The sequence below is a fragment of the Emys orbicularis genome, chromosome 3 (assembly GCF_028017835.1).
Source record: "Emys orbicularis isolate rEmyOrb1 chromosome 3, rEmyOrb1.hap1, whole genome shotgun sequence".
Taxonomy (NCBI): Eukaryota; Metazoa; Chordata; order Testudines; family Emydidae; genus Emys; species Emys orbicularis.
In genome coordinates, this window is record NC_088685.1 from 71,232,885 (window position 1) to 71,258,776 (window position 25,892).

The following is a 25,892-nucleotide window of genomic DNA, read 5'->3' on the forward strand; positions in this document are numbered from 1 at the left end:
TGTGATTCCAGTTCATTGTTATTAATTATATCAAGTCAGGTTTCCATTTAGACAGCCGCAGTTGTAATCTGACAGGTCTCTCAGACACCTATTTTAATTGCTTTGGTAAATTTAGCAGCTCTCTGTAGTGTCCCTTCTGTAAAATGCATGCTTTATTTTAGTTGCTTGATACAAATGTAGATACAAAATTTTCTTGGGAGTTCCATTGAGCATCATGGGAAAACTATGGCATCAATCCACATTTTTCAATCAACCCTACCATTAGTATGGTGGAATTTTTGTGCTTCCACAATAAGTTTTAGCACTATGTTAGCTGTTACATCCTTATCAAGATGGCTTAAAGACTGTGCTGAACATCTATCTGTCAGGAATCTGGGATGATTTCACGTAGAATTTCTCATCTTCTTCCTTTTTTTATTGATTGCTTGAGCAAATAAATACTTCACTGTCATTTTTCTCTGCATTGTTGAACAGCATCTTTAGCAAATTGGACAATTTCATTTCAGACAGAATCAGTAGCACTAAGCAGAAAACATTTCTCTTTATGAATACTTGCAGTGATAATTGGGTCAGTTTTTATGCTTGAACAACTATTTTTCATTAACATCAACTTTGATTCTTCTAGTTCTTTCTTTGACTGCTTCACCTGTGGCATCAAGTCAATTATCTAGATGAATATATTACAGGGCCGCCCAGAGGATTCAGGGGGCCTGGGGCAAAGCAATTTCGGGGGCCCCTTCCATAAAAAAAAGTTGCAATACTATAGTAACATGTATTTGGAAATGTAAAAAATAACCAGTGAAATACATTCAAAAATTAATTTTTAATAATTTGAAAATACACAAAATACATTATTTAAAAACATTAAATGCTTTAATGGTATGTATACATTTGCAATTACATAATGGGCTGTCGCTGGGTGATGGTGATGGTTGGTGCCAATGGGCTGTCACTGCCTGGGGGTGGTGCTACTGTTGCCCAGGGCTGGGTGGGGAGCTGGGCTCTGGGTCAGGGGGTGCCCGGATCAGAGGGGCTGGGCTCAGAGCTGGGGGTCAGGGCTGTGGGGGGTTGGGGTCGGGGGGTGCCCAGCTCAGAGGGGCTGTGCTCAGAGCTAGGGGTCAGGGCTGTGGGGGGATGGGGTCGGGGGGTGTCCGGCTCAGAGGGGCTGTGCTCAGAGCTAGGAGTCAGGGCTGTGGGGGGGATGGGCTCAGAGGGGCTGGGCTCGGAGCTGGGGGTCAGGGATGGGGGGGGGGATGGGGTCGGGGGGAGCCCGGCTCAGAGGGGCTGGGCTCGGAGCTGGGGGTCAGGGCTGCGGCGGGGGATGAGGTCAGGGGGTGCCTGGCTCAGAGGGGCTGGGCTCGGAGCTGGGGGTCAGGGCTGGGGGGGTGCCCGGCTCAGAGGGGCTTCCCATGCCGCTTCCCCCCGCCCCCTCCCTCTCCCAGAGCCTCAGCGAGCCACGTCCAGGAGCTCCTGCCGCTCGACCCACCGGAGCTCGCAGCCCCGCCCCCTTACCACGCGGTTCCGAGCGGGAGGACCTCAGGCCCCGCCCAAGCCATGCTGCTGCAGCGCTGTCCAGGGCCACTCCTGGACGCAGCACGCTGAGGCGCCGGGGGATGGGGGAAGGCGGAGGCTGGGGGGAGCCTCAGACATTCTCATGGGGGCCCCTGCGGGGCCCGGGGCAAATTGCCCCACTGGCCTCCCCCTCTAGGCAGCCCTGGTATATTCAGGGCAAATGCTTTAATCGTTTCTTTAAATTGCTCAATATTTGCTCCACTGAAAGACAAAGGTGTTGGCATAAAAACAGGTTGCAACTTTCTTATCAAGTTCAAGTCTTAGACCTTAAATTGTGTTTGTGGAATAGACACCAATTGAGCTTTCCCATTTTTTGGGTGTCAAGGGCTCACTGAAAGCTACAGAATGATGTTGGAAACCTGCTGCTGGCCTGGAACAGGGAATAACATTATTGTGGCTATATTTTGTTGAAATAAGAACAAATCATTAATGTTCTAATCTACCTAATTCTACAAAGAGTTTATTTCAATGAACACCTTGAACAACTTGAAACATATTGTGTGAGAAATCCTCACAATGGTGTTTGGAAATTACTAAAAAAAAAAACAAACCCCAAACCAGTCACCTGTTTGCAGTATTGATCAACAGCTTTTTCACATACTTTACCAGTTGGTTGTCTCTCATTCCAAGTGAACTCAACACTGAAGACTGAAGAATGCAAAGTAAGCTAGCCAGTTATATACAGAACCATATCATCAGATGTTCTGCCTTACAATAGTTGCTAGCTCTTCAAAAAGTACTAAACACACTCAATTGTTTGGTGGAGGGAGTGATCCTCTGAAAAACATCCAGACTTCACAACCCTGTTCTTACTCATTTGCATCTAGTATGAAGTCTATTTATGATGTACTGCTGATATTCTGGATTGCTACATAAAGTACAGCAGCAAAATGAAGATCAATTTACATATTAACATTCTGATATAAACTGTTAGTTTTTATCAACAGCTAAGTGAAAAATAGCTATATTAGTTTATATCAATAGCTAAGCAAAAAAAATCGTTTTATGAAAGATCTTTGTGCGAACTTCGAAGTCTCAAGAAACTAATTTAGTACTAGGAATCTATTAGACCTACTACTGAAATACAAACAGGAGAAGGCAGACTCTTGCAGATATTTCCCCAAATCATTCAGTTTGAATGGAGAAGGAGAGGTTAATGATTCAGGATGCACTCAGTTTATTTTAGTTATTCCATTGTAACATGGGGATGGGGAGAGCTGATGTACATTTCTCAGTTCAATTCCAAGGGCTCCTCCTCTTATCCACCCTCTCCCCCACCCTGAGAAAGCTCTGTGCAGGATCTTGGATACATAAGGGCAGAGCCATGGATCATTTAATTAATAGTATGCATATGTGAAGGGCTGGGAGTGGATCCACCTCACTATGAAGATCCAAAAGTTTGGACATGTCATTCAGTGAAGAATCCCACTAATTCAAAGTGGCTATAAACTTATTTTGTTCAGCAATGGAATATATGTATGTTTACTCTACATATTTTCCAACATATACACAGAATAGCACAGTATGGGGAATGCTGCATTACACACAGATCATTGTCTTAAGCATAGGCATATTTGCTAAAGCTAAAGCCTGTTTTGGTGTTCTCAGCTGAAAACCATGCCTTCAGCACCCATATCTGACACACATGGTCACTCGTCTTTTGGCTGCCAATATGTAAAATCATGCACAACTATCAGGATGGCATTAAGCCTACTCAACAAGTTCCTTGGAGTTTCACACTAAGACACGGGTACTACATAACCAAATGAAATTAGTAGTCTGCATGGAACTCAAGTCTTTTTTTTTTTTTTTTTTTTTTTTTTATTAAAGAAAGCCTCTAGTATACAAATTCAACAAATGACTCCTTACAGTTATTGACATTTACAGTGGGGACAGGCATAACTAGCGTACTTCGTAGGATATCTCAGATGAAATATACCCAGTTGACATTTACAGTGGGGACAGGCATAACTAGTGTACTTCGTAGGATATCTCAGATGAAATATACCCAGACTGCCCCATTAAGGTAAATGGAAAACATTTAGGATGACTACTGCTGATACATGTAGAAAATAAATAATGCCTATCAGCAATCCTATGTCAGACAATGATTACAGGGGATGTCTAAACTGCACATCAGAGTTCTAGACCAAATTTGGATATTTGCCATGAGTAGGTGGCAAACAAGCAAAGGGAATTCAATCCCCTATAAATTATGAAGAACTTTAGATAGTGTACATCCATAAGTGAAGAAGAGACCATAGCTAGGAGAACTGACACATTCATTAAGAACTGAATAGCAGTGATATCTATGCAGGCAGATGAAGGGAATCAGGTTAAACAAGAAGTTCAAGTTGGGTAAATAAGCACATACATTTGCACTTCAAAATATAACTGTAGCAGGAATGATAGCAGAAAATGAACCTGAAGAAAATGTAGGCAGGGAGAACCTAAATAAAAGTGATGTGGTTTTCTGAGATGCTGAGCATCCTCTGCTACCACTTAAGTCAAAGGGAGTTACACTTGTTCATCACACCTGAAAAATTAAACTACTTTTATTTCAGTGCTTAACTATGGAATCTGATCCCTATCTTTTGGTGTCCAAAACATGTACCTTGATTAAAAAATAAAACCAAAACCTAAAGAGATATGATAAAATAAACCCCTCAAGATGGCCAAGACAATCCTAAAGTTCCATCCAAGTTATGACCTGTATAGTCATGGAAAAATTCCTTAAGATATGCTGTGCCTTATTAAAATAAATTTTTGAATATCCATAAAGTTTATGATGGGATTGTATAGTTGAGATACAATTAGCAATTTGAGAGAAGAATTGCAAGGAAGCCTGCTATGGAAATTGAGAATAACGGTTAGCCATCCATGGCCAGAAAATGCTGCTGTAAAGGTCAGTGCCATTTCAGCAAATTGACAGCAGGTTCTCCATTAAAGGACAGCCCACAGCAATGTGAAAGATTCATGCTGGCGTAGCAGCGTCCATTTTGACTGGTAATGGATTTAGTCACAAATGTTCTTCATGTGGGGGAATCCCAACTAACCAGCTAGATGTTCAGCATAAGTAATGAAACAAAAAAGGTTTTAATAGCACAAGTCAATACAGATTTGAGGGGCAATGCTCTCCTCCTCTCAAGAATAATTTCTGCTTGTGAAGTTCATAAGAAGCCAGCTGGAAATAATAATGGATAGGTTCAGGGACTACTAGAGAATTACAAAACTTAAAACAGAAAACATATTTGTATAGGAAAATAATGTATATAAAACTTTAAATATTTGATAGTCCCTTTCCCTCCCTTTCAGTAAAGGGACTCTGTCTACTCTATGTCTTTACACCACCTGGCACAATGAATGCTATAGTAATAGAAGAAATAATAATGCACAAAAAACCCATCACTCATTAGAGTAGACGGATAGCTTAGTTTCAGACTTACAGAATTTAAGTTACTAGCAAATGTTTTTCAACTACCAGAGCAGTTTTCAAAAGACATATTGGGCCAAACATTGAAACCAGCAATGAGATCGTATGAAGTGGTTGAAGTGAACTTGGCACTGTTTAATTACACAAAACATGACCTTTTGAAGCCAGTTCATGCAATAATAGCCATTAGTGATTTGGGGTGAAGTTTTTATAATGAAGGATGGTGATAATCTGGTCACTATAACGGAAGTAGTGCAAACAATTAATAGGCAATCAAGTATTCAAGGTTACCAGTGAGATTGTCAAGATTGGGGTGGATGGGTTTAATATAAAAACCACATGTAATGCTACCTGGGAATGAAAATATAACTGTTTATTCCTTTTCTTTCAAGTAATTTTTTCTCTTGTTGGTGCTGCATATAGAGAAAAGTTATGAGGCTGAGAGGATTCAGTGACACTTTGAGAGCTTATTTTAGACAATGGAGCCAGTTTACTAAAATGGTGTGCTTATCTTAGAGGAACAGGAGGCATGTTTTTTCGGGGGGGGGGGGGGGTTATGCCTCATTCAAACTAAGAGTACGCAAAGGTGTCAGATTGGAATCAGCATGAGCCACTGTAAAAATATCAGAGGACTCAAGAGGTGAAACAGGCATTTGAAAGAATAAAGATACTGACGCAAACCTCTCGTGAGTGCCTAGAAGAAGTGCATCAGATGTCTTTTAAACCTTCACTATTTGTGGCTAACAAACTTTCTTTTGGGGAGCTTTTAGAATAAAATAATTCTGCTACCCCTTTCTCAAGAAGGGCAAAATAATGGTGCTAGGCAGCTGGTAAATCAGTTTTGAAGAGTTTGCTACCATGAAGATTAGGTGTTCTCAGACAGACTACAGAGGCCCAGTGAGGTTTATGATTTACAAGGCAGATAGCAGAAGTAATTTTACTGATGAGTGGGCACAGGTCACAGAACTGATCCTGACATCTAAAGATAAGAAGCTATTTTTGAGATTTCAGTTTGACTAAACAATTAAAAACACAGGATGGCAAACTGCAAATGTTCCACAATGAGTGTACAAAATTATAAATAATTTTGCAGTCACCCTATAGAACAAATTATTCTAAAAATTCAGAAGTTATATGATGGATGTTAAGAAACTACAAACAACGTATTAGGCTTTTACCCACAAACTACAGGGCAAATTCATTCAGGATCTGGGCCACAAACATAGGGAGACATACCTTGTCCAAGAAGCTGTTTGCTGGTCAGTTTCACTCCCTTTAATCAGCACTCATCTTCAGTCCCTGCTCTGCCAACCTATTCCATGCAGAGGGATCAAAGCTGATCAGAGGGAGTTGACCCAGCAGTTTGGTCCTGCATCAGCAGTACTTCAATGTGACAGAAAATGGAGAAGGGAAAGGGAGGCAGGATTACAGAGGAATGACAGGAAAGGAAGGGGAAATTTAAAAGAATGGAAAAAACACAAACAAAGATGGGCAGTGGAAAAAAGGGAAAAGAAAGCAAAGGGGGAAAGAGAAAGAATTGTAAAAGAACAAAACAGAAAGAAGAGAAAAAAATTGTATTTTGTGTCGCACCGTGCAGCTGTTAGAGGGTAACTGGTATGGGAGAAAATGGGCAAGAGTCACTATGAAACCGCCTACAAAAAGTTTTCAATTGTATACTGGTCAAGAACCTCCATCGCTCTCCTCACATTATTTGTGAAAATGTACAGTATGTATGTCTGGAAAGGAAGAGCAAAGGGGAGGCTTTACTCATTGACCCTCTGTAGAATCATAGACTGGAAGGGGCTTCGATTGGTTATCCAGTCCCCTGCACTGAGGCAGAACTAATTATTATCTACACCATCTGTGAGAGCTGTTTGTCTAAACTGTTCTTAAAAACTGCCAGTGATGGAGATTCCACTGCCTCTATAAGTAATTTGTTCCAGTTCTTAACTACCTTACAGTTAGAAAGTTTTTCCTAATGTCTAACCTAAATCTCCCTTGCTGCAATTTAAGCCTATTACTTCTTTTTTCAGTCTTTCCTCATAGGTCATATTTTCTAGACCTTAAAGCACTTAGCATACTACAGGCACTACTAGAAATAAATTATTATAATTAAGAAGATCACTGAATTTGTTGTGAATAATATTTTAAAGGGTAGTGTGATCAAATGGATTAATTAATGTATACAAGCAGGATTCAGGTTTGGTATGCCAGCCCTTTTTTCCTGCTTTGTACATCAGTATCACAAGTGTAGATTCATAGATTCTAAGGCCAGATGGGACCACTGTGACCATCTAGTCTGACTTCCTGAATAACACAAGTCACAGAACTTTCCAGAAATAATTTCTGTTTGAATTAGAGCCTATCTTTTAGAAAAACATCCTAGCTTGATTTAAAAATTGCCATTTATAGAGAATCCACCAGAACCCTTGGTAAGCTGCTCCTGTCACTGAATCTTGCTATACTTTTGTCTGCTAGATCGAGGCATCCATTACAACATATTAGTTCCCCATGTAGGTACTTACAAATTAGGATCAAGTCACCCCTTAACTTTCTCTTTGTTAAGCTAAATAGATTGAGCTCCTTCATTCTATTCCTATAAGGTATGTTTTCCAATCCTTTAATCGTTCTCATGGCTCTTCTCTGAACCCTCTCCAATTTATCAGCATCAACATCCTGACCCAACAGGACTGCATTCTTCTCTACACTTATAGCCTGCAGGGATCCAAGGTGACTGGCTCTGCAGCTGTGCAGGGAACCCTCTGACCTCTGCTGCCACACCCTGCTCATTCACTCCACGACAGGGAGACTGCAGAGGGCTCTGACACCTGACCCATGAAAGCACAAGGTCCCAGGAAAGCAGGCAGGGCGGGGCAGGTGCTGCATTTGCACTGACTGTTACCCAGGGATATTCTGTTTGTCGATTTCAATGTGTCAGCTGAAATTGATGTTTACCAACATCTATCGATTTAAAATCATATCCTGCCAAGTCTACCAATGCAGAGGTAAAATAACCTCTCTATTCCTGCTCAAGATTCCCTTTTCACATATCCAAGCATCACATTTTGGCCACAGGATTGCACTGAGACCTGAATTCCCAGGATAGGCTCCCCCATTGTATAAGGATGGCCAACTTTCTTTGTTCCTCAGTGTATATATTACTATTTGACTATATTAATATGCATAGTGTTTGCTTGCGCCCAGCTTTCCAAGTGATTCAGATCACTCTGTTACCCATCCCTCTTCATTATTTGCGACTCCTGATTTTTGTGTCATCTGCAAACTTTATCAGTGATGACTTTTTTTTTCAGGTCATTGATAAAAAATATTAAATAGTATAGGGGCAGGTACTCCTCCCTGCAGGACCCCACTAGGAATACACCTGTTCAATGATGACTCCACATTTACAATTATGTTTTCAGACCTGTCAGTTAGCCAGTTTTTAATCTGTTTAATGTGTGCCATGTTATTCTAGTTTTTTAATCAAAATGTCCAGTGGTACCAAGTCCAGTGCCTCACAGAAGTCTAAAATCATAGAATCATAGGGTTAGAAGACCCTGCAAGGGTCATCTAGTCTAACTCCCTGCCAAGATGCAGGATTTGTTGGGTCTAAACCAGTGGAGGGCTTCCCACAGCTTTGATCATCTTTGTTGCTTGCCTCTAGATCCTCTCCAGTTTCTCTACATCCTTCCTACACATTGGTGACCAAAATTGGACACAGTACTCCAGCTGAGGCCTAACAAGCACCAAGTAGAGTGGTACTATCACCTCCTGTGATTTGCATGCTATGCCTTTGTTAATGCAACCTAAAACTGCATTTGTTTTTTTTTGCAGCAGCATCACATTGCTGACTCATGTTGAGGTTATGTTCCACCACAACTCCCAGATCCTTCTCAGCAGTCTAAAAAGATTACATCAACAGTATTACTTTTATCAACCAAGTGTAGTGTGATTTGGTTTTCAAACAGAAGGAGAAAAGAGCAAAGTTGAGTTTTCAGTTAATACTTGGGAACTTAGAGAGAAGCGAAGAAAGCACAGAAAGAAAACAGACCTCAATATACATAATAGGTACTGTGACAAAGTTCCTCCTCTATCTTGGTGGGTCCTGCGCTTATTGGCGGATTTTCTTGCCTTAAAGATTCACCATGTGGGTTGGGGAACAGCCCAGAGACCTTCCCCTCTGGGAGAACCCACAGTCCAGGTCAATTGGGAGGTTTGGGGGGAACCCGGGCCCGCCCTCTACTCCGGGTTCCAGCCCAGGGTCCTGTGGACTGCAACTGTCTATAGTGCCTCCTGTAACAGCTGCATGACAGCTACAACTCCCTGGGCTACTTCCCCATGGCCTCCTCCAAACACCTTCCTTATTCTCACCACAGGACCTTCCTCCTGGTGTCTGATAACGCTTGTGCTCCTCAGTCCTCCAGCAGCACACCCTCTCACTCTCAACTCCTTGCGCCTCTTGCTCCCAGCTCCTCACACTCACACCAGAAACTAAAGTGAGCTCCTTTTAAAACCCAGGTGCCCTGATTAGCCTGCCTTAATTGATTCTAGCAGCTTCTTCTTAATTGGCTCCAGGTGTCCTAATTAGCCTGCCTGCCTTAACTGGTTCTAGCAGGTTCCTGATTACTCTAGTGCAGCCCCTTCTCTGGTCACTCAGGAAACAGAAAACTACTCATCCAGTGACCAGTATATTTGCCCTCTACCAGACTCCTGTACCCCACTGGTCTGGGTCTGTCACAGTACACTAATGCTGGTCAGAAAAATTCCAACAAAATTTCTTTTTCCATCAGAATTTTCCAAGTCATTGAAGTTAAACCATTTTACAGAGACTGATTTCAACAAAGATCCAGAAACCAGCCAGGCAGACTGCCTAGGGCCGGGTCTCCAGGGCTTCCAAGGTGTTTGGCTTTGGGACAGCCTACTTGGAGGGCTTCCCCAGAGCTGGGACACCATTCCCTTTCATAGAGAATTTCAAATGTTTTGGTTTCCATTCTGAATCAGAATTAAACCAAATTTTTAAATATCAAACTCCTTCACAAAACAATACCTTTCTCCACCCACCTCTATTCTCAACATCAGCGTTTCCTGAAGCTAGTAATAGTGTCTACACATGCATGAGACTACCTCCCTAGTATTTAATAAAGAACACAGAGCACAAGAACAAATGTTTTGAATAGACTATCTTTAAATAGAAATAACTCTTCCCCAAATTAACAAAAATTGAACACTGCAACTTTGACAAAAAATAATTATCCCAGAATGAATCCCAGAACTATTCCAGGAGCTAGTAAAACAGGCAAGTTTGAAAGGGAGATCCCCTGATGAAGGAGGAGTGAGCACTAATCCTTGAAGTGAGCTGCGAGCTTGTTTGTCTCCTCCCCCTCCCTCTCCCCCCACACCTCCCCCCATGGCTTACTTAAAGTTTACAGTGTGATCTGTTAGGGTTTATGTGTTTGGGGACAGTGTGGGAGTGGGGGCCAGAGGCCTGCTAGCTGAGTGGGCACTAGCAAGGCTCTAGCCTCTTGTCGTTTGATGACCCTTGTGGTCATTCTTCCTGTATGTTAATGGGGTGGGGGATAGGACTGACCTAAGAGAGAAGGGCTTAAAAGCCAGACACCGGGGGTGGGGGGGTTGGAGGGGGTTGCGCGCTCCGGCGGATCAAAGCAAGTTTGATATAACGCGGTTTCACCTATAACGCGGTAAGATTTTTTTGGTTCCCGAGGACAGCATTATATCGGGGTAGAGGTGTATTTGGAAAACATTGTTGATGCTAGTGCAAATTTAAGAATAAAAAGATAAGAAAATTCAAGTTAATATTCTCAAGGTGTCTTCACTGCACTCTGTTGCTTTTAAACATTGCTGATATGCAATAAAGTCTCCCACTGTTCTAAAACATCCGTAATATACAAGAACAGAGGATTAGCAACCTCAAACAACAATTCCTGGGCTTTCAGTTTAAGTAAGCCTATTTTATTTTTGTTATCTAATATTCCTACATTCATAATATTTCCTTTTGAAAGAATACTTTGGTTCATCCTTTACATTATCTCAACTCAAGCTACAAAATACACTGAGAAAATTACACATTGCTCAATCTAAAAATAAGTGATTAACAATAGTTGAACAAAACTAAGTTTAATAAATCCTGAAACAATATATATTGAAATGTAATCAATAATTGCGCTATGAAAGTCTCACCAATATTTTAAAATAAAAAGTAATTAAGAGCATTTTATACATCCCATGAAGCTTTTATTCAGTTACAAACTTCCCTATATGCTAAATCAGAAAGCACAAATTCTAAAAATGTACCAATGATTTAGGTACTTATTTCCTGCAACAAAATGAAAGACTAGGGATACTCTCCTAGACAATTCTACTACCGGCAGAAAAGGCTGTGATAAATAAAGTTATGTAACCTGAGTTACATGAATTCTTCAATTCAATACAAAGCATTTGGAACCTTTTTCCCCCCATTGGTTTACATTTTAATAATATAGGGGCAGGAACTCCTTCCTGCAGGACCCCACTAGGAATACACCTGTTCAATGATGACTCCACATTTACAATTATGTTTTCAGACCTGTCAGTTAGCCAGTTTTTAATCTGTTTAATGTGTGCCATGTTATTCTAGTTGGTGCTATGAAGTTCATATTCTGGTTTTTTTTTTTAAACTTACAACTCTGCCACAGAGAAACAAAAAAGGCCAAGTCAGTCACTTGTTTGTGTTTAGCTGCTGCAGAACCAGCAGAGAAGAACACAGGTTAGTTCTATTCCTAGAGCTGGGCTGACATCACCAACACTAATGCTTACAAGTAAGGAAGAAAGATAAAGAGAGCTCTTTGCTTTGTGGGTGAGTGGAAAGACACTGTTTACCAAAATGGAAAGAGATCACATCAGGAAATTATGTTATTTAATTGCTTTCAAAAGAAATTTATTTTAATAGTTAAAAAGCACACTAGCATTTCAGCAAACCATTTCTATGAACTTGCATTGTATACCATTACTTCCCTTGTCCTCATCTCTTCCAGTCTGAGCACTAGCCATTTGTAATGTTTTGCTTGTTGTTAAGGACAGTTAACTGACAGATCCATCTGTATTTCTCTCAGGAAGCTTTTTGATGCACCCAATCTTTACTCTCAGTTCTTAGAGAGGAGTCACACATATATCATATTATGCAAATTATTTAAAAAGTCAATTTTCACTTAAAATGGTATGCATTGTACAATTTTACCAAATTTTAAGGTATCATAGAATATCAGGGTTGGAAGGGACCTCAGGAGGTCATCTAGTCCAACCCCCAGCTCAAAGCAGGACCAATCCCCAACTAAATCAGTGTAGCAACACTTAAAATTTCCCTGAGGAAGCCAACTACATTGAGTACTCAGCCTTTGTTCCTAAGTAACTGATACAGAAAGATCTCACGCTTTTTTCTACTGATACAGAAAGATCTCACACTTTACGGCCTAGTTTGCACAAGTGACAAATAGTAGCAGCTGTGTAAAGTCACTGAACACCAATTTGTACTTAATCTGGTCTATTACCACTGTGGTTCCAGTGCTTGGTCACAGACCAATGCTTCAACAATCCAGAGGCTTCATAAAAACAGGAACTGAATGAGGGGGAACTGCTTACCTATTTATTATTTTGGTCTTTGTACCAAACTGCACACATGAAATGGCACATAGCAACCTCCTCCTCTGACTAAATTCCTGTTAATGGTTCTAAAGACACACAGAACACGGCGTACAGATTCCATTCAGTTCTGTAATGGCAATTTTATTAAGAACCAGGAGAAACAGAAATAACAATGTATCTACGGCAGTGCCTAATTTGTAATGAAAGAGGTGCCAGGGCTCAAGCAATTTTTTTTTACTTTCTTAAATGACACAAGCAACAGAGGGTCCTGTGGCACCTTTAAGACTAACAGAAGTATTGGGAGCATAAGCTTTCGTGGGTAAGAACCTCACTTCTTCAGATGCAAGTCTTGCATCTGAAGAAGTGAGGTTCCTACCCACGAAAGCTTATCCTCCCAATACTTCTGTTAGTCTTAAAGGTGCCACAGGACCCTCTGTTGCTTTTTACAGATTCAGACTAACACGGCTACCCCTCTGATACTTAAATGACACAGTAAGCCCAGGGGTGCCGGGGCTATGAACTGCCAATCGTAGAGATGCTGGGGATCAGCCCTGGAAAGCCCTGATAAATTAAGCACTGATCGACAGTAATTCCACCAAAGCAAAGACTTCTTGATGGTGAAAAATGTTCATTAGTAGCAGATGGTGAAAAATTTGTCATTAGCACAAGTGAAGGAATGTAACTGGAAGATTTCAATCCTATATTTTAAATGTATTAAGATAATAAAATTAAGTTCCATTGCAACTTACGCCTGTAGGCTGAAAAATCAGTCCATCCACTTCATGACTGACTTCTCTGGCAAAACTTCCTTCAAGAAGCTGTAAAACAGAAACAAAACAAAAATAATATTTCCAATATAGAGGAAAGTGTTTCATTTGCAAGATTCCACATTGATACAAGTTCCATAGTATTTCAGTAACCTCTTTTTAAAATAAATAGAATATCATTTAAAGCGTGGGTTCAGAATCTGGGCAACATGAAAAATACAAGGAAAAAACAGATCTGGTGGAATTAAATTAACATATTTACAAATAATACTCAGACAAAAGCAGCAGGGATACCTCAAGATACAGCACCAGTTTGAGAAAAACTTTAGGGTTTGAAAAAGGATGTTTGGAAAACCTGATGATTCTATACACTTCAGAAAAGTACTGGTAACACAACAGCTGTTCAAGGATGGGACAAGATACCGTATATACTCGATCATAAGCCGGTTCGTTTATAAGCCGACCCCCTCTCCCCCCCCGCCCCAAGATGCATAAGTAAAAATGGAATTTTTTTATAACCCGTTCATAAGACGACTCTATAATTCAGGGGTCAGCAAACTTTGGCTCCCGGGCCATCAGGATAAGCCACTGGTGGGCCGAGATTGTTTGTTTACCTCGAGCGTCCGCAGGCACGGAGGTAAACCTAAGTAAACAAAGTGTCCCGGCATGCCAGCTGCTTACCCTGACGGGCTGGGACAGCAACTGCTGGGGAAATTTTTTTGGGGGGGAGAAGTTGGGAGTCGGGGGAGTAACCCCTGTGACCACCCCCCACATGACCCCACCCCTAGCCCGGGACCCCCACACTCTCCCCATCCCATCCCTTCCCACCTTATCTGGGGTGGGCCAGGGGAGGATGTCTCTGACCTGACTGGAGCTGCTCCGGCAGGCTGGGCAGCGCGGCCGCAACGTGTTCCAGCGGGCTGGGCCGGGTGGCACGGCCGCAGTGTGCTCCAGTGGCGTGGCCACAGCCTGCTCTGGGGGGCGGGGCCAAGCAGCACGGCTGCAGCCTGCCAGCCCCGGAGCTGCAGCTGCTTCGGAGGCTGGGGGGAGAGCAGCGTGGCCAGAAGCGGAGAGACTCTGGCCCCGCCTCTTCCCTTCTGGCTGTGCTGCCTCTCCTTGCTCCCTCTGTTGGGGGGAGGGGCTGCGTCCCACCTCTCCCTCTCTATACCCATTCATAAGCCGACCCCCTTCTCTGGTGCTTCCCTTTTTTACTAAAAAAATTTGGCTTATGAACGAGTATATTTGGTAAGTTTCTACAAAAATGCAATTAATAAAGTTGCTATTTTAAACATATGAAATACTAATTTTTTTCAGATTACATTACATTTGAAAATAAAAGAAAATTTCCAGTGATTATATACAAAGTTTTTGTAAACCAGAATCCTTAACATGCATAACCCAGTAAAAACTATTGCACTAATTAAAGTCACCATCTGAATTAATGTGCTGTTATATATCACACAGATTCTGACTTCTGTTGAGGTGAACATCAAGATTTATCTACCTGAGAGAAATATTTACCAAACCAAACAAAGGGGTCAGTATTTATGTCAAGTGACCACATATCTCAATGTAACTAAATATGAAGTCTCTGAGAACAATGACTTCATGGAAGCTGTGAGTGACCAGAAATTGTGAAAATCATGCCAGTTACATAGGTACCTAATATAATTTATAATTTATAATATTGGCTTCTCTACAATCATCTAAAGCTGTGGGCTGCCTTGGCAATGTTTGAAAAATAAATTAACAGATCAGTCAATTACCTCAAGATCAAATAAAACAGCAAAAACAGATATATAAAACAGCAAAATGTAACTAGCTTTAGGAAATTTTGGCCAAGTAGTGCCTCTCTTGGAATGATCTCATTTAAATGACAGGGACTTCTCAGTAACTAAGCTACTACTTAAGGTGAATTAGTGTATCAGAATCCAGCCTAGAGTAAGGAATTAATTTAAAAAGCATTGAAAGGTACCAGACAAAGATTTGTGTCTAACTGTAGATAATGCTACACAGCAGTGTAGCTCAACACACCACAAATAATCAGAATGCTAGTGTCCCACCTGAAAAAAAAAATTACTTCAACTTGTGGCTGATAACTGCATGTGATAACCACATGTGATAATTTACTTTTTTTTTTTGCCAGACATACAAATTTTATTTAAAACACAAATATAGTAATTGAAACATTTATGTTCCTTCTATAAAGAACAAAATATAAGCATCATTCATTATTGCTTTCCTTATTCAGTTTTTAGAAATAATTTTATTAAAAACATTTTAAAATAGTTCTCAGATGTGATCAGAAACTTAATTTTCAGTATAGGACTAGATGCTGAGTTGAAAATGATCCATTGAGTTGTTAATTTTCAGTACTGTAGCATCCACATTTAGAATCTGAAGTCCTAGCACATACTCAGATAATCGTATAGTTCGAGTGTCTGAAATTTGCAACTGAAACTCATGACCAGCAGCTATTAAAATGATTGAGATTTTTTTTTAATCTTCAGAGCTTGATTATCACATGAAAACCCCAGTAATTAGGGAAAAACCAACATATTAAAAATCTGGAATATTTACTAGATATTTGTTCAAAATTAAAAATAATTGTTCATGCATTTCAAAGTAAAATGTAGTGAGTCATTGCTAATCTTTGCTCTAGATGACCAATGTTGGAGATCATGTTAAAAAAAAACCCTTGATAAAGTATTTTTCTGCACTGCTGACTCTTTCAGGTTATGTATGAAATCTTTAATCGGGATTGTTTTTCCTGTTGCTGTCTGCTCTGGACCTGATCTTTGTATAAATTCAATTAAAAAAAAAAAAAAAAGTCAGGATAACAAAGTGTTACAACTGAGTTTAAAAAACCAGCAAAATCAGAAAACCCAAATTTTATCATATTAAGAAAGTGTTTAATGCTTTCTTTTATTTGAATAATTTGAAAAAGCACTGCTTCTCTAAAATTACCAATCCCATTGGATTAGCTCCCTTAGGTCCTTGGCTGCCCAATTTGATCAAGAAGAAACTCTCGTAGACTTGAACTTAGACTCTCCTCAACTTTTGAGGCATCTAAAGTTGCATTTTGCATGTACCTCAGTCAGTTACATATACTGCACCCTATTCACATGTTCAAATGTCAATCCCTTTCTGGACAGAACTGTTGGAGGATCTGCCTTGGGACCATCAGTGGTTTGCTGACAGGGGCTACAGGAGCACACGTAGTACTGGAAACTACTTATTTTCTAAAAACTGATTAGATTTCAAGTATATCTTTATTTTTTTCATTTGACAGTGCTGTGTATATAGTTAATTACACTTCTCAGTATACTACACCCAATGATCTCCACATTCCTGCATTAAGCCCTACTGACTAACCCCACATGATGATAAGAGTGCTTAGAATGGCCCTCTCTTAAGAGAAGCTTTTCTTATGTGCAAAGATAAATAGGCTTGTCTTTCTGACATCTCCTCATGGATGTCCAGCCATCAGCTTCAACACCACATGGGCAAAACAGAACTCTTGACCTTTCCTCCCTCTCTCAGTCACCATGGACATCACTATCCCCACGTCAGTCAGGCCCATAACCTGGCCCTTAGTTTTTCAGCCCTTTTCCTAGATCACCATATCCAGGCCATACCAAGATCTGGACTTTCCTCTCTATCTATATAGTTAAAACTGTCACCCAGGTCTTCATCATCTCAAGTCTCAATTACTGCAACCTCCTCCTCTCTGTCCTTGACAAATCCCACCTTGCCCCATTTATACCCATTCAAAATGCTGATACAGAGATAATTTCCTAACTCATCACTTCAACCATATCACCCCTCTTTGCATGTCAACTGTCTCCCCCTTCTCCACCACATCAAACAACTTGTCCTCAACTTTGAAGGCCCTTCATGGCCTATGCCCACCCTACCTATCATGTGCTATCAAGATATCTACTCCTGCCACTGCTCTGCAAATGACGCTAGACTTCATCACCCAATATCAAATTTTAAAACTAGCACCTTTACGTCTTCTATCATGCCATCCCTTATGCATGGGAGGAGGTCCCTGTAAACATCCACAATGTGACCTCATTGTCCTCCTTCAAATCCATCCTTAAAACTTTCCTTTGTCTTGATGCCCACTCCTCACTTTATATGAAGTATAAAGACCACCCGAATCCCTGCTTGGCGCTTAACTTTCAAAATGTCGAATCTAAACTTCTTTGGTTTTGCTGAATGAGATCATGGGGCTTTCATGAATGTGTATTGTGAAATCTCCACCTTAACTGAAGGGGCAAGGATGTTGAATCTTCAATAAAGATATGCTCTCTCTCAAGTGTTCATTAGGCACTGAATTTAAATAGGGGTCAAAAACCAAGAACAAATCTGTTAACAATTGATGACAATCCCTCATTACTCTTATGATGTCATAATTTCTCAAATTTTACAGTTGTCAGAATCGTTAAGTATAATATTCCCAATATAAAAGACAAGCAGAGAGAGAGAGACCTGTGAGAACATTAATACCACATCAAGAAGCAAAAAAGGATTCCCCCCCTCCCTTGCAAAGGTCACAGAAATAACTTCTCCCCTTCTTACTATACCTGTTAGTTTTTCTGTCATTTGGTCAATCAGTAGAGACCTATAAATAATGGACACTTGTCCTGCGAGTTGTGGAAGCAGCTGACTGGTTAGGGAGTTATTTCACCTTTTAGTCTAATATGGGAAACTAAATTGTGAAGCAACAGGCCGGTTTTCTTGCCTATTATTACCATGATAGAAAATATCTTACTGTTTATTCTGATTAACCAAACCACAGAAAACAAACTAACAGGTAAGAGGATAAAGGTTTATTAAGCAAAGTAGTCTTAGTGGGGCTGGATTACAAGGGTTTTGCCATGAGGCTTTTATGTTATGCTGAGTGTGCTTGTATATTGCAGAATATGAAAAAATATCTAAAACATCTGCTTCTATGTTTTAAAAAGATTCTAAAAACAGTGGCATGAACAAAAAAGGGCTGCTTGAATTATGAGTACACTTATATTAAATACTTTTTCACTATCAAAATTTTAATATTACGTTTTTATTTGTACAGACTTCTAATTGCAGATACGCAAAATTTATCTTCAAATAAGCCTCCTATCTTCCTGTTTAATTTACCAAACATGTTAACATTTCTAATGAACTTGAACAGTATAATCTATTTAATCGGCACCATGATAAATGGCACACCTGCTTAACTGGGATGACTGCCAGGGAACAAATAAAATGCAATGCATTTCAATGATGCTTTGTACAAAAAAGATAAATGATGCACACAACCCAGTTTTGCTGGTACGCTATTCTTAGTAGTTTACTGGTATGAATTTCCACCTGTGAAGCCCTTGACTCACTTCAGGTAGTTTCCTGCTCTACACTGAACATTAAAAGAGGACATATTTCCTCCACATGGTTTACTATTTTAATAATTTTCTATTATTCTTATTTTAAAAAGCAATTCATGAATGAAAATAATTGTTCCAGCTAATATGCAAATCCTGGCTTTTGATTTGCTGAAAACAACTGTTTAAAATGTGTGAATCAGGTGCAGACTTGGCAGAATTTGATTTTAATTTTTTTATAATCTCAAGGGATCAATGTTTATTTAAGCATTTTTTCTATTTATTGATTTATATTTTCACTCACTGTTGCAGGAAATTATGGGAGTGGGTCAGACAATTATTTAATGACAGACAATGAGATTCAAATAGTGAAAGCTTTATAAACTGTTAGAACACAAATTTTCATCATCACATGTAAAAATATACAAAGTAAATATCCTTAAACCAACAAATCATACCTCTTTTTTCTATTCATTGACTAGTCCATTTATAACAACGCTAATTCAAATGGTTAAATCACTGCACTTGGCCAAAAAGTCTTACTTTGCCTATCTGTAAATTTCGATGATCATCAATGGAAATATTTTTTCATCAGTTTGTGTGTGCGCAGTGAAATTGACATTTACCAACAAAAATAAATCCTTCCAAGCATAGTCATGTGACAAGAAGACTTCTGTTTAAAAAAAAGATTTCTCTTAAAAAATATTGTTATCTGGAGCAATTTATTATTTTATTTATTATATAATTTAATCAGTTTGCAAATGTAAATGTTATGGCCTGATTTTGATGAAACTATCTCTCAGCCAATGGGACAGTGTTTCCTGAATAGCGAGAAGGTGAATGATCAGCTTCCTGGGCCCCTATTTCTTCTTTAGAATTTAAAAAAAATAATCTGTTTGACAACAATGACAGCCAGGATTCTCCTCGAGGATGTTTTGGTGTCTAAAGCATTCCAATCAACACAATTTCTAATCAATGGTTTGGTAGCTCTGAGGCAAGGCACCCAACTCTTATGGATTTTCAGAGGTAATTTCATATGAGAGAGATATACAGGAGTTTGAAACTTCCAGTCCATGCTCAGACAAATTCCTCTCCTGTCTCTTCCTTGCACACTTTAAAAAATATATTATGAAACTGTAGATTTCTACAATCTGCTGGATATGAAATATTTATTAATTTATTTGTACTAAGTAGTGATTTTCTATAAAATAATTTAACTGAAGCACCATAACCAAGATTTTATGAGTAATGTGTTAAATTACATTATATAGCAATCGCTCTTAACTACTTAGCTATTTTGCTTAAAGTTCTGATGCAAAGGATCAGAAAATAATTGTTTTCCAGCAAATACCAATGATTGCTATGTATTAAACTCAAAGAGTTTATCATATGGAAAATTTCATTTTGCATTTCATTATATGAGACAAATATGCATCTGTGATTTTCCCAATCAATTTCAAAACTGCTGTAGGCTAACTTAACTCAGTTTAAACCCAAACTCTCATCAATTCTTCATGTACCAACCCTTAGGTATTATACCAAAGCCAAGTTCAAATTGCTCATCTATTTTTTTCTTCATAATGAAACTTGTGGAGGAAAGGACCGTTTGCTCAAAAGTATTAGAGGTAAAGCTATTACCTCACCTACACCTTGTCTCATGCAAATAAGTAACATTTTCATTAGCTATATCAGATGCATATCGTTTGTGAGGCCTTAGGCTGTGAGAACATTATAAATGTTAACTGTATGCAATCAAAAACAATACACATTAATGAAAACAATCTAAAACATTTCAGAAATTATCAGATACTATGATGATGGGCACCCTAGAAATACCTTAGATAGACTAGATTCCCAGGTTTAAAAAAAAATAGCCATAACTCTGAATTTCCTGAGTATCTAGTGCAGGGGTAGGCAACCTATGGCACGCGTGCCGAATGCGGCACGCGAGCTGATTTTCAGCGGCACTCACACTGCCCGGATCCTGGCCACCGCTCTGGGGGGTTCTGCATTTTAATTTAATTTTAAATGAAGCTTCTTAAGCATTTTAAAAACCTTATTTACTTTACATACAACACTAGTTTAGTTATATATTATAGACTTACAGAAAGAGACCTTCTAAAAATGTTAAAATGTATTACTGGCACGCGAAACCTTAAATCAGAGTGAATAAATGAAGACTCGGCACACCACTTCTGAAAGGTTGCCGACCCATGATCTAGTGTTTGGTTGGGGGATAATTACAACATCCCTGTAATATTTTGACCCTTATTTACTAATACGAAGTCTCAACCTTAACTTCATCTTAACAGTTCGTTGGCTGGGAATTTCTTTGACTTTTACAAAAAATATTAAATTTCATTCTTAAAAACTAATTAATAAAACTGAAGAGAATGCTATTGAACAATATTTCTAATAATCTGAAGACATGTAGCATCAACTTTAAATCATTTTTTAATCTTAACTTTTAATAGCTATTTGCCAGTACACAGTGCTTAATTTGTACCAGGGCTTTCCAGGGCTGAGCCCCGGCACCTCTAGGCTTAGCAATTCAGAACCCCAGCACCTCTGGGCTTGATGCATCATTTATGAAAGTAAAAAAATTGCTTGAGCTCCAGCACCTCTTTCATTACAAATTAAGCACTGCCAGTAAACCACAGCAGCTCAAAGTAGCCACTGTCCCAGCCAGCTAAACTGGGTTTAGGGGTGATCAGATTAACAGCACAGTACAAAGCAACCAAGTTGCAGCTGTCTTACTGGTTTAGAGGAGTGTGTTACTTGAAATGAGGAACTGAGCTCTTCCGGCTCCTCCGTTCCATTTTATCTGCTTTTTAAGGACACCCTTATGTGCCTTCCCCTGACACTACACAGAGGAGCCAAGGCAGTGCCAAGGGGAGCCTTTCATGAACTGATGCCCACTCTAGCATGTAACCAAAGAACCTTTAGAAGGCAGTGACACCTGAGCCAAGTAATCTATCAATAAGATACACATTTAGCCTCCCTCAGACCACTTACTCATTACAATCAATAGAATTGTTGCAAGCAAATTATCTTAGAAGAAAATTTAGTTGAGTTATAGCTTATATAAAATCATATAAACATAATATTCAAGAGTTATCTGAGTTATTGATCTGACCAGGACTGCAACCTATATAATTAGAACAATTAAATACAAGTCATTAATCATTAGCTTAATTACAACCTAATTTCTTCAAATATAGCCCAGGCTATATTTTTAGCTACAAGTCTGAAGAGTCAGTGTTATTCCATTATTTAAAGTAATTTGAAACAAAGAAATAATGACAGCTGATACATTTCTTAAATGATCTAGGGTCTGATTTTAACTAATGGATTTACTTGTACATTTTCTCAAAACATTCATTCTGTGCTCAAAGAGAAAGTACTGTAAGTTTGGAGAGGATACACTGTATTTTTCATAAGAGGTTTAATCCCCGCTTTAAATGAAAAAAAATGAAATGAAAAATGAAATATGGTTCTGCGACCAATGCCTCTATAATATTATTTATATTGACACAAACACTTTTACCACTAGAAATATTTCTTTTTAGTTATCTTAGCTCTGTTAAACAGAGAATTTCTTTCACCATGGGTAACAGATTACCAAAACAACTCCTTTATCTAAATGTTTTAAAACTTTTTTAAAAGCCTTTTTTGCTAACACCTTGAAAAATTCTGATGTAGGAAGACATTTTGACAGGATAGATTAAAACAACAAGCACCTTTTACTATTATTATATGTCAGTATACTTGGTGCTATACAGAAACAGAGGATGATACAGTCCCAGCCTCAAAAAGGACATTAGTACTATGTAAAAAGAATATATTTACACCTGCATCTAGTAGTGTACACTGAAACATTAAAACTTTATAACTTGTTTTAAGTAAATTTAAATTTTGTTACAAGATAGGAAAATTAATCTTCATTAGATCCTAACTGTTCAACAAAGATCAGTCTTGCAGTCTTTGATGCTCCCTCACTAATATTCTTTTTTTAAGTGTCTACTTTGTGAATTAACTTTTAGCCAACTTTTAAGAACATTTATTTTCTATAATGTTTATAGTCTTTAACACAAGCCTAATAGGTTTGGTATATGCTCTAATAAAAGACTGCCATCATTTACAGCTTTAGATCTGTAAATGATGCCTCTCAATACAATTTCATATTTTCTCAAGCATATCATAGTTTGCAATGAGACATGCACAGATTACTAGCACTTAGTACTACTTATATTAAAAGGAAGCTAGTAATCCTCTCTGTCTCTGCACTTCCTTCCTCTCCCCCCACTCCACCCATGCATCCCATCACCCTCCAATAAAGAGATAGACCTTGATCATGTCCCTACAAAACATCTGCAGTGTGAGTGTTTTGTTTGTTGTATTAAACTAGTTGTCTTTGCCTTCCGGGGCCTATATCGCTGACTTGGCCTCCTCTGCCTTCCTCCATCACACTTCCTTTCTACCAACGACAATGGCCTCAATACCCATTTCATCACCTTTTCATCTCCATGCCTTCTTGCAAGCTTCCCCTTATTTTACAAACCTCAATATAAAATTGATTTACTCCCAAGTACTTGCACCTAAAAATCCATGATGATGTTTTATACCCAAAGCAGGAGACATAGATCCTTTAACATTTATTGTGTTTTAACAGCATGCAATAATACTGATGAATGCAGTTGAATTAATTTAAAATATTTTTGGTATTAAGATGAATATTTTTCATCATATTCTTTATTAGCCAATAAGATATAAAGTGGTTTTTCACCTCTGATGTCTGTACAAAGAAAGATCTTTAACTAAAGGAACTCCGTGTTATACTCCAATTACAGGTCTGTACAGTGGATTTCTTACTTGTGTGGGCATACCTCCTGGAATCTGATTTGGATAAACAAAGTTTGAATGCTTATATGAATCTTTTTGTCTAGAAATCTGACTGGAGATTTCATGAGAATAGGCTTCTTGTGAGATTTCTGTTTTTTCCTTGTTATGGCTAGGGCAAAAATATTTTGAGAATAACCTACCATGTGCTATTTAGGAAGCCCTAATTTTAGGTTACATCAAGAACTCCAGTGGTGCATTAATTGTATTTTATTTTAAATTAATCAAACTCTTTAGCACTTCAAAAAAGTGTGGTTCATGTCTGCTTTGACTTTAGGTCAGTTACTTTATCATCAAAGCCAATTTGCACATGACTAATTTGTCTTTCCCCACCTCACTCAGACAATAACTTTTTACAAACGTAGGTCCATAAAAAGTGATTGGAAGCCCTGGGGCTGTTGTCACCCACCCCCTCATTGTTTTGAACTCCAGCTTTCCAACTTTATTTCCTGAAAGAGCAGACAGGAAGAAGAGACAGCCTGGAGCTGGTGGGGGACAAACATCTTCTGAGACTATGTACTAGGACAATGCTTGAGAATGGCATTAATTGCATACCGAGTCCCACTCCCACAGCATTAGCCATATTCACCAGATCAGGCAATAAGAATTGACATCCAAAAAGCTAATTGAGGATTCAGCTCACTTGGCAACCCTGTAAAACACAGAGGAAACCTTATACAATAGGGACAAACATAGAATATGTTAAAAAAGAAATATGGGGCTAGGAAAAGGGATGTCTAATTCAAGTTCTGAGAAAACTCATGCTCAAATTGATCTCCTGTTGAGACAAAGCATCTCTTACCTTTGATTCATTTATAAGTTGGGGGGAGGGATAGCTCAGTGGTTTGAGCATTGGCCTGCTAAACCCAGGGTTGTGAGTTCAATCCTTGAGGGGGCCACTTAGGGATCTGGGGCAAAATCAGTACTTGGTCCTGCTAGTGAAGGCAGGGGGCTGGACTCTATGACCTTTCAAGGTCCCTTCCAGTTCTAGGAGATGGGATATCTCCATTAATTATTAAATTATTAAGTTTGATATTTATTGGGAATGTCTCTTTAAAATTGAGAGAATGGGGTCAAATTTTCAAAAATGCTTAAGTGACTTAGAGCCCTATGTCCCATTTTCAAATGTGGCTTGAGACTCACTGAATGTCACTGGGACTAAAACTTTTCATAATGGGACATAGGTGTTTTTGAAAATTTTACCCTAGGCTTCCAAGTAAAGCCACTATAAAAATTGAGAGAAAATATGCATGCCCATGAAAAAAACTAAACAATTAAGTAAAATCACCTTGATCAATTACATAAAGGTTTTGGCAAAAGGTGTATCAAAGCAATGAATACTAGATTTAAATAATGTCACAGGTAGGACATACTTAAAGGAGTAACAAAAAAAGAGAAGGCTCATGCACTACAATGTTGAAGGGGAAGCCATGGAGTGTTACACAGAGCGTGGTGGAAGTGAATGATGGATCTCTTATCTTGTTGGTCTATGCTGGCTCCAGCCCCAGAGCAAGTTACAGCTGCCCAGCATCTGCTCTAACTTATGCCACCTAAGGATTAGTGATCCATATCTGAGCTCCATCATACCTGGAGGTAAGACGGAAAACAAGCAAATGCCCATGTGCTGCAATGTGGGGAGAGTATATTTGCAGTGTCCATCCAGGACAGATGAGACATTTTTGTTTCCTTTTAGGTTCTAAGGATGAGGAGAAGTTTAGGTTTATTTCACATGTTTGGGCTGCATAGTACGGGTGATGGTGTAACACTGAGTGAGGAGGAAGTGATATTTATTGTATATTTGGACTGAAGTGCCTCTACAGGTAGGCAGTGAGATTTCGGTTTATACTCTGTAATATACCCTGGTGTTTCTCAATGTATTTGGGTATATTACCACTAAGATTTGTTTAATATACATTTTATTAGGAACCCAGAGACTTTCAGGCATGAAATGCCAATGAAATAAATTATTATTTTATTAAGTAATAATGAGACTAGATTCACAAAAACAAACATCTTGTACTAAATTTAATATTTTTCCCATGAATATAATGAGCAGAAATGTCATTTAAGTCACATTGCACTTTCTGGGCTTTTATGGTCATCAGTGATGCTCTGAAATGTGGGCCAGGCAAAGAGAAGAAAACTGTTAGAGTAACTGTAGCAATTAAATTAAATGAAAAATTTAACTTCCTAATAATAAATTCTCTAAAGAAG

The 25,892-nt window shown here is 39.0% G+C and overlaps 1 protein-coding gene across 2 annotated transcripts in view; it reads right to left on the reverse strand.

Annotated features, from left to right (window-relative positions):
• RNGTT (RNA guanylyltransferase and 5'-phosphatase) overlaps nt 1–25,892 on the reverse strand; it is a 449,379-nt gene that overhangs the window by 151,576 nt on the left and 271,911 nt on the right. Inside the window, exon 12 of one of the 2 annotated variants that reach the window (XM_065401182.1) lies at nt 13,393–13,461. The exons of the other annotated variant lie outside the window; for it this stretch is intronic. Within the exon in view, the coding sequence (XP_065257254.1) occupies nt 13,393–13,461 (69 nt within the window). The remainder of the gene's footprint in view (nt 1–13,392; nt 13,462–25,892) is intronic. 2 annotated transcript variants of the gene reach the window in all.